The sequence below is a fragment of the Vanessa cardui genome, chromosome W (genome assembly GCF_905220365.1).
Source record: "Vanessa cardui chromosome W, ilVanCard2.1, whole genome shotgun sequence".
Lineage (NCBI taxonomy): Eukaryota > Metazoa > Arthropoda > Insecta > Lepidoptera > Nymphalidae > Vanessa > Vanessa cardui.
The window spans coordinates 7,221,232-7,231,859 of record NC_061153.1 but is presented as its reverse complement, the minus strand read 5'-3'; the positions used below and the strand labels follow the sequence as shown (position 1 = coordinate 7,231,859).

The following is a 10,628-nucleotide window of genomic DNA, read 5'->3' as shown; positions in this document are numbered from 1 at the left end:
GGGTTTGCTTCGACGATTTGACGAGAACAATTTTACCTTTAAAATCATACTTTAAAATCAGTATGCCTAGTGGCGAAATTTTTGTTGTTTTCAAAAATTTTATAAATAAAGAATTTGAATTTGAATTGAATTTGAATTTGATATTTACACTGACACTAAACAACGTACCAACTTCCGTGCGTTAAGCCGACAAATACAGAACATCAATCTTGACAAACTGATGGAAAAATGGGAGATGGAGGACGAATTAAAGAATCTGCAATTCCGATGGAAGAATATTGACACTTTGCACCTCAAAATTGACAACATATTAAATGGTGAAGATGCGGCGTACGAACAAGAGTTTTCCGAGTACGAGGAGAAATTCAAGGCTATGAAAAGATCGCTAAACAAAAGAATATCTGCTACAGCGCATCAGTACGAGTCCACCCCTAAGGTTGAGGTTCCAACATTTTCCGGTGACTACACACAATGGCCTACGTTTTTAGATCTCTACAAAACTGGCATACATGACAACTCGACTCTGAGCAACTCTCAAAAGATGCAACATTTAAAAGGCAAATTAAAAGGTGAAGCTCATCGCCTCGTCCAACACTTTACTGTATCGGAAGAGAACTACAAAACTGCCTGGGAGATTTTGTAACATCGATACCACAACATTCAAATATTGTTTAACAAATATATTGAAGTGTTTCTCAACCAGCGCCCAATAGAAAGGCAATCATCGGCTGAAATTAAACGCGTCACGACACCGCGATGGAATGTATTCACGCTATTCACAACTTAGGCGTGGACACATCGAGCTGGGATCCACTGTTGGTCTACCTGTTAGTCCAGAAACTTGATCCTGAAACGCGTAGTGACTACAAGGAATCGCGAAAGATGCCTCGTGAGCTCCCCGAATTTGACGAATTCATGACGTTTTTAGAGGCGAAATTCATTGCGCTTAAACCCACGAATAAGAAAGACAACGAAAATTGGTCATAGACGAAATCATCTACGTCATTCAAGGCTAAATTCTCACTTCGGAGCTGTTAATAGAGCACAATTTTATAAAGCTGCACACGTGACGTCTGCCAATACTCAATGTATTTTATGCAATTCAAATCATGCGCTCTACCAATGTCGGAAATATGACTCCTTGACAACAGATGCGAAGTGGAAATTAATTGCGAAACATCGACTTTGCAAAAAACTGCCTGTATGTGCACGAACGAAACATGTAATTCTACAAAGCGATGTAAAGTTTGCAATGGAGGTCATCATACTTCTTTGCATGACTCGGGTAACGAACCGATTGCGTCAACTGCACCGGCATCGAACCCTGTATCTTACCGCCGGCAGCATGCGACAAACAATGTGACTAGCGAGGATGACGAAATATTATTAACGACCGTACAATTACGTGTACGTGCTATTGACGATACCTACCTGACTTTTTTATCCTCGCCGCTGACTGACTTTGACGAACGTTGTATCAAGACGAGATGGCAGCTCACTGAGAAAATGCATCGTGAGTTTTGGCGAAAATGTTCGTCCGACTATTTACAACACCTACAAATTCGTTCGAAATGGAAGTATCCTCAAGAAAATATGAAGGTTAATGACATTGTTCTCATCAAAGTAGAGAACCTGCCACCGACGAAATGGGCTATGGGACGAGTGATTGACGTTCATCCAGGAACGGATGGGCACATCAGAGTCGTGGCGCTACGTACGAAGAGTGGAGAAATAAAACGACCCATAATCAAGTTGGTTCCACTTCCGGTTATCAATAAACATGACTTCTCAAAAATCACTTTGGAAATGACGAACCCAAGAAAAATGACACCTCGACACCACGTACATTGCGAAAAAATCGAGGCCTGGCAACTACACTGATGAACATGGTACTTTTCCTGCTGATGCTTTTAACATTAACATTAGGGATTGTCGCTCGCGCTCGCGTGAGTGCTAGTTATCTTTACTGTGCTCCGTATAAAAAATTCGAAAACAGTTATAAAAGTGTAAACTTCACTGTGCTTTTGTTATTAATCTAAAGAACTAAAAGTTTTTTTATAGAACGAACAGTGTAAATACAAGTAAATTACCGCAATAATTAAAATTGAAGTGATTGAAATACACATATTATAATAAACAGTGCAAATCGTTTTGTCTTCCTACCTAACATTAATAAAATAAATTACGATCAGCACTTCGCGATGAAACTGTAAAGAATATTCGACGCGCCAGTTAACAGTGTTGTGGTGTATCGGTGCGAGTACTCGAAATTCGTCGAAGAATCAACGATCGATCCCGAACAAATCTATTTTTTTTTTCTTTTTTAATTCCTGTGAATTATTTTTGCTTATTTGTTACAAATTCTACCACGGAGAACTTGTTAAACAATATGGTTTTTACTTGCAAAATTTGTACTGATAATATCGCAGTAACACAGAAGCGAATTAAGTGCAGTCACTGCCTTTTATACTGCCTTTATATTATTCCATACCGAATGTGTTAAAATCGGTAAAGATTCAGTTGGTATAAGAGCCCAGTGAAAATGTCATAATTGCAAAATTAAAAACAGTAATTTGGCCACTTCGGAGGTAGACAAGAAGAAGAAAGCACATAAATCACAAACAACAACAGAAAGTGACTCTGATAAATATTCTACTTCTTCTTCAACTACTAGCACGCCTAACTTAAACCAAGATCTTAATAACGAAACATAATAATGAAAACTTGGAGGGTACTTTATTTAATTCTCCAGAAATTTTAGAGCAATTTGAATCCATCTTTGATAACAAAGTAAAGCCTATGGTGGAATCTATATTTAATGAACTAAAGGTAAGAGATACCTTTAGTTCATTGCGGAAATAAGGAAGGAAATGGCCAAAGAAATTAAAAGACTGGAGGAAGAAAATGCACAGTTACGTTTTGATTATGAGAACTTGGATGAAAAATGTAAGAAGTTAGAAGCAAGAATAACACAAACAGATAGAAAAGTTTCAGAACTACAAAAACAAATTAATAACCAACAACAATGGGCAAGAATGTCGAACTTAGAAATAGTAGGATTGCCTGAATTACCCAAAGAATCACCAATTAATTTAGTCATCGAAATAGCAAAGCATGCAGGGGTCACCCTCAAATATGAACAGATTGAATTTGCCTCACGAGTACAGCCAATGCAAAGTAAGCCAGGTAGACCGAAAACACTTGTTGCAAAATTAAAAAATCGTGAGCTTAAGGATGCAATTTTATCCGGCTTAAGAAAAGTTAGAGGCATTAGTACAACAGATATAGGAATAGGAGGGAATCGTCGCAGATTCTACGTCAACGAACATTTAACCCCAAAGAACAAGCAGTTGTTTAATAAGGCAAAATCTATCGCTTCTGATAAATCTTACAAGTTCATCTGGGTCAGAAATTGTTAAATTTTTTTAAGAAGAAACGAAGAATCACCGGCCTTAGCAATAAGTTCCGAAAACGACTTCAACAAAATAAAATAACATTTTATAACTATAAGATAGTAAATAACATATTTCTACTGCTTTTTAATACTACAGTTTATTATAATTTTAACTCAAAATTGTATATAGGATACTGTTCACTAAAACATGACAACTTCATAATCACACTTACCACATTTAACACAATAACAACAACAACAACACACCTACCGCTAAAAATTATAAAAAAACATACAGTAAATAAAAAAAAAATTACATATAAAAATAAAAATAAACTTATTATAGCCAAATATGCTGCTAATATAATTCGTTCAATATTTTCTGTTAAATATTCATACAAAATAATAATTATAATACATTTTGGTACATTTCATAAATCTGCGTCATGACTAGATCATTAAAAATAATTTATCAAAATGTCCTTGGACTGCGAACAAACACTGAACAACTAAGACTTAATGTACTATCGAACGACTATGACATAGTTCTTATTAGTGAAACATGGCTAGCTGACGGATTTTACTCTGGGGAACTGTGTGATAACAGGTATGAAATTTTTCGTTATGATAGGAATAGAACTACATCTAATAAAAGTATTGGGGGTGGAGTTATGATCTGTTGTAAACATAGTCTCCATCCGCAAGAAAGAACGGATTGGGACTGCCCAGGAGTTGAAAATATCTGGATTACCATACCAGCTCATTCACACTACAATGATCGTGACCTCCACATTGGAGTTATATATATTCCGCCTGATAACACTCAAGCCAAGCGATTAGAAGATATGTGTTATTTCTTTTCTACCACACTTACAAACAAATCTAATGATTATTTCATAATATCGGGTGACTTCAATTTACCAAATATTGAATGGTCTGATATTAACTCGCAGAGTTATAGCTGTGGGTCATTGATAGCGCAGAGTACATCTGCAAATTTAATCTACGCAACTAGTACATTACATTTAACACAATACAATTCAATCCCGAATTCAAATGGGAACATCTTAGATTTAATTTTTAGTAATATATTATTGAATGTACATAAATCTAAAGAATGCCTTGTTTCCGAAGACAAATATCACCCTACACTTGAAATAGATGCGTCAGATATTTTATTAAAAGACCTTAAAGTCCCACCTGTTGCTAAGTTAAAATTTAATAGGGCCGACTATGATATTATAAATATGAACCTAACGCAAATCGATTGGACCGCTGTGCTACAAGGGAATACAATAGACTGTATAGTTGATAGATTTTATAGTATTATAAATGAAATTATTGAAAGAAATGTCCCACGTTTTACTGCAAATAACAAAAATTTATCACAATATCCAATATGGTACAGTAAGTCATTAATACACATAATTAACGATAAAATGAAAGCACATTCACGTTGGAAAATATACAAAAACCCAAGAGACTATGATGAATTCTCATTATTACGGAAAAGACAAAAAAATATTCAGGAAAAATGCTATACTCGATTTAAACTTAATATCCAAATATTACTCAAAAAATTCCCTAAACTGCTATGGTGGTACCAAAAATCATTGAACACTAGGTATCCTAATAGTCTAACATTAGGTGACCAAAGTTTCAATACCATTGACGAAATTTGTTCTGGGTTCAGCACATTTTTTGAAAGCGTTTTTATGAAAAAAAATAATATTAATTATAATGTCAGTTTAAATCTACCAGAATCAGATGAAAAACATAAACAAATTAATCATTAGTGAAAAAGACGTATATGATATACTAAATAAATTAGATACAAGCAAGGGAGCTGGTAGTGATAATATTCCTGCAATATTTTATAATAAATGTGCGAAAAATCTTTTTAAGCCCCTTTCCATAATATTTAACAAATCGTTAAATGGCTTTGCTACTTATCCAGCTAAATGGAAAGAAGCATTAATAATACCCTTACACAAAGCCGGTCCCAGAAATAAAATAGAACATTAGCGGCCAATATCAATAATTAACACAATCAGCAAAGTATTTGAAAAAGTTATACATAAAAATATTGCGTCACTAATTTACAAGTCAATACCCCCACAGCTTTTTTACTTTTTTACTTTACTTTTTTTTACCCCCACAGCAACATGGGTTTGTTAATAACAGATCAACTATAAGTAATTTATCAACATTCACTAATTACGTAATTATGTCTATGGATCAAAAACAACAGGTTGACGTGGTATACACAGATTTTGAAAAGGCTTTTGACAGAGTAGATCACATTATCCTATTGCAAAAGCTACAAGCACTTGGTATAAGAGGAGACTTACATGGATGGTTTTATTCGTATATAACTAAAAGAATGCAAGCTGTCGTGTTAGGTGGTGCGAGAAGTAATTACATAGAAATCACATCTGGTGTACCCCAAGGTTCTATCTTAGGACCACTACTTTATAACGCCTACCTATATGACATTTCATACTGCTTTAAATCCGCGAAATTTCTCATGTTTGCAGATGATAAAAAAATATTTTTATCTACTAAAAATATGGATGATTGTAATAAAGTACAAAATGATTTAGATAACCTAGTTAAATATTATAAACTTAATAAAATAACAGAAAAATTGGGTAAAATGTCCTCTGAGGTACGCGCCATTATCAAAGCCAAGCCCAAGACCAACTCACCGCCAAGACCGTCACATGAAACAGAGCTGGCGGTCCAAGAAGTCAAACAGACCCTGGCCACTATTAAAAAAGGGGTTACGGAACTGAGTGAGAAGCCCACAACGGGCCCGCTCACCTTCGCACAAGTGGCAGCAAAACAACCAATGCCACCGACCAGGAGGACACAAAGTCACTGTATTACCACTAGCGCAGAATATCACCGCGCCCAACCACCACCAGCGCCACTGCTTACGCAGAGCGTGTACGGCGTTCAAAGCAACGGGACTCCAGACGCATCTCATCAGCGAAAGGTTAGCCCGTACTGACAAAAAAAACTAAATAAATAAATAAATATATATTAAAAAAAAAACGTATATATACATATACATAAATAATAAATAAATACTAAGTATAAATATTAAAGTTGATAACTAGACTTAAAATTTATTTTCTGTTTGTTTAAGTTAAGTAAGTTATCGCAAATAATATATAAAAAAAATATATGTCTTTTAAGAGCGATACCGTTGCGCCCTCGCGCAAAATTGGAAATGCTGCACCGTCCCGCTCAAAATCCTTGAGGAAAACGGTATTAACTAAAAATAAACCCAAGCCTGACTCTCAAGCCACACCCCCCCTACCGACACTGTCCACTGACCTGCCACCCACATACCAACAAACGAGAGTGGCAGAAATAATCGCCAAATATGACCACCCCGATGAGCCGACGACCCACGAGTCGGACTTCGATGACATGGACACCTCGTCCATTGCATCCGGAGCCTCAGCCTTCAACAGGAGGGTAAGTCTCATGTATACATCACCGAATAGAGGCACCGGCGTAGAAACGTAAAACGTAAACGTAAACGTAAACGTAGGACCTAGTCACGGGGGTGGCAAATGAGTTCTTGCAGAAGGGCAAGACTGCATTGGAAGCCGCTTCAACGATGAAGCGGGATCTGTGCAATAAAGAATAATAAAAAAAAAAAAAGTGGATTAAATATCTATCTCGAAGCCGCAAATATCGAGACAGCAGCAAAAAAAAGGGCCGATGTATGCTGAGCCCCACGCGTCTGGTTTCGACGATGATGACTTCGCCATATGTCTGTCCCTGTGCTTCATGGATGGTCATGACGCGTGACCCTTCGCCTCGGCCGTATCCCTGGTCCATCAGGAGTTTCTTTTCCTCCTGGGTATAGACCAGGTATAGGGTTCTGGCTTGGTCGGTTGGTATTTTCGCGCCAGTGAACCTATCCAATTTTTAGGGAGTGGACGACGGGGTTGACAGAGTAAATGGCTCTGTAGACGTCGCTGATGGCATATGCGACGTCAATGGGGTACCGATACGTGCAAGACAGCTCACGGGTGATGTTGGTTGTCAAGTTTGGTCTGCAGTACCTCATTTCGAACAGATTTTCTCTGTCGATGTAAGGCAGCTGGTTGATATCTCCGACGAGTGTTACTTCTTTAGCGCCAGTCAGTCGAGCCGCCATTACTATGGCTCCAAAATGGTTCATGAGGGCTTCGTCAACCGTTAGGCGGTCGCACTTTATATCCTCATGAAGACCATTTACTAGAATTGAAGCCATTGTGCGTACCCTTGATTTGGCTTTTTGTCCAAATCGGTTCGTTAGATGTTCACGTATGTCTTTGGCGGCTTCCAGTGTTGTGGTGGCTACTACTTCAGTATTCTCGTCGAAGTTCTTGACGATGTGAGCAGTCTTCCCGCATCCTGGTACTCCATTGATCCAGGATAGTCGTGGCAGTTCCCAGTCCACAAGGAGTGCCTCGTTTTTGGGACCTGTTGAAATGGACTTCGCCATCTCCAGTATTCTGTCGTCGAGCATTATCCTCGTGCAACTGGCCACTACCACGATAGGGTCTCCGACTGGTGTGAGAAACTTGAGAGGAGAGTCTCCTCGCCCTTCCGCTTCGACCAGGCCCACGAAGCCTTTCGCAGCGCTGTAAGCAGCCATGTACCGCCCCGACATTCTCCCTTTGATGATCTGGGATATGTCGTTGTTGTAAATGGCCGCCTCGGCTTCTTGGAGCTCCACCTCCAGCAGCTTTTCATAGGCTCGACGGTAGGTCTGCAAGATTTTGTTGCAGGTGGCTAAGTGGACCTCACGGGTTGCTTTCACTATAGCCTGGAACTCCACGTATGCATTCACTGCGTGGTCTCGCGGGTTGGACGCTGGTGTCAGCTTTGGTGGTGTGACTTGTCCCCGATCGGCCTTTGTCGAACCTGTACGAGTCGTTTTGGGTTTTCCCGAGTCCTTCGACCTAAGGAATTCCCTCAACGCCGTCGCTTTTTGGTTTGTTGAGGTTGACGGCCCGGGGTCAGTTTTGGGCGATTTTGACTCTCTGTTTCTCGGGGAGACTATATCCTGAATCTTATTAATCAGAGCCATTTGTGGTGCTCGGAGGTCGGGCTCTTTCGTCGTCGGGTGTATGAGGCTTGGGCGGATCACTGCGCCGCCAACTTATTTTGAAGGCGTTCGGATTCACTCGGAGGGGACTCCATGGTAGTCAGTACTGTAGAGGGGAGAGATGGTGCGGCCTTGGGTTTAAGAAAACCTAGGTCTTCCCCCCTGTCTTCGTATACAACGACCTCGTGTGTTGTTGAGGCTGTAAGGCATCCGTAGTGATCTGCTACGTCGCCTGTTTCAGGCCCGACTCTCATGGCGTCCACGCTTATCCGACGTGGAATGCCGTCCTGGGTCTCCTCACCAATTTTCGAGAGCTGTGAGCATGCGAGTGCAAAGGGAGAAGTCCTTCCCCATTCGAAAAGCGCGACCACTTTCTTTTTTGATCGCACAAGTCGGCAGGTCAGGGCACCCGGCATTTGCATGGTGAGCGCATCGATGGTAGCGCGCTTGATGCTCACTTTTGATGTGCTCCCTTTGATTAGTAAGGCTAGTCCAGGCGACACTGTCACGCGGTCTGAGTTTTCCCATCGACAGAAGCTGATGCCCAAACTTTCTGATTCTTCGCTCATGAAGAGAGCCACGCCTTTGACTACAATACCCGGAACTCCACGTTCTCCTACGTCTTGTGTGAGTTCTGCGAATGCACGATTGTATGGGTTGTAGGGGCGCGGTAGGATGGTTTCTCTTCATGAGTAATCCCCGCATGGTGTTGGAAAGAGCCTGCAGCCTCCGCCTCAGGGAGGTCTGGTCCGTATTGTGTGTTGTTTGTGGTTGTGGTTGTGGTGTGGTGTCTGGTGGTTGTCGTGTTATAGTTGGAAATGTGCTGTTGTGTTGGTCTGTTGCGTGCTGTACAACATCGTTGTGGGATTGTGGATTGGCGGTTACAGCTGGTGCAGATGGATGGGCGATCGACGAACTGTTCCTTTTTGCGGCCAATTGCACGGCTGTTCTCGCGAATGTGAGGAAGGGTGTTCTTAAGTCCTCCTTGTCCATGATGGTGTGGAGTGTAGACTGGTTGAGGGTGATGTTTGTTTTCATTTCAAACGCCAGTCTGTCTCTTCCGAATCTTGGACATTCCAAGATTAGGTGGAGGATTGTTTCCTCACATTTGGGGTCGCAGACACATGAAGGACTGTCTTTTATTTTGAAGCGGTGAAGGTACGCCGCGAAACCTCCATGACCGGTCAGCAGTTGAGTGTCGACGGGTGTAATTTTCGACGTTCTTACCACTTTTTTTGCAACTTTTACGTCTGGTAAGAATATTTTAGTTACTGAACCGGTTTCTGAGGAGTCATAGCGTGCCTGCCACTTTCGACTGTCTCTTCACGTATCCGCCTTTTGACATACGAGATTGGAACTCGATCGTAGTCAGTTGCAGTTTTTTTCGTTAGGGCCGCTTTTTTGGCAAGTTCGTCCGCTCTTTCATTGCCCGGTGTTCCTGCGTGGGCCCTGAGCCAAAAGAACCGCACACTTCTGCCCTCCTCTCCGATTTGCCGTATGCACTCCTTCATCTCGATTGCAAGCGGGTGCGTGACTGATGGGCACCTAAGCAAGTCAAGCGAGGATCTCGAGTCACTCAAGATGTTAGCGTAGCGATGTTTCGATTTCCTCACCATTATTATTGCTCTGAGGAGCGCATACATCTCGGATTGGAAAACGGTATTGTGCGGCTCCAGTCGGAACGTGGAGTTTCTGGTTTCCCTTCCCTGATCCCACCATGTTAGGGCAGCGCCGACTTTCCCCTCAATTTTGCTGCCGTCGGTAAATATTAGGGGGCCAACAATATGGTGTTCTTCCAGGGTTTGTGGGTCCAGACTCTCTAGGCAAGCATACTCGATTGTTATGAGTTGCGATGGATGTGGGTTTTGTAGAGGTCCCACTCTGCGCTCTATTTCACGTCCCGGTGGGATAAGGTCCACACAGTAGCCTTTTTTGATCTTAAAAAGGGTGGCAGCCTCTTTGACACGAATATCGAGGGGGAGTTGGCCTGATAGGATTAGTGCCGATGTCAGAGATACCGTCCTATACGCTTTACAGATCTTTCGGGCGAAGCCTCGTTGCAGCGAGTTTAGCTTACTTTGTATCATAAGTTTCTCGACTGGAGGAGACCAAACGCTTGCC

The 10,628-nt window shown here is 41.0% G+C and overlaps 1 protein-coding gene across 1 annotated transcript; it reads left to right on the top strand.

Moving 5' to 3' along the window:
• Window positions 1-2,870: 2,870 nt before the first annotated feature.
• Window positions 2,871-3,419, top strand: LOC124542528. The gene has a single exon (XM_047120472.1). It carries the CDS (start codon window positions 2,871-2,873, stop codon window positions 3,417-3,419), a length of 549 nt encoding a protein of 182 aa, XP_046976428.1.
• The last annotated feature ends 7,209 nt before the right edge of the window (window positions 3,420-10,628 follow it).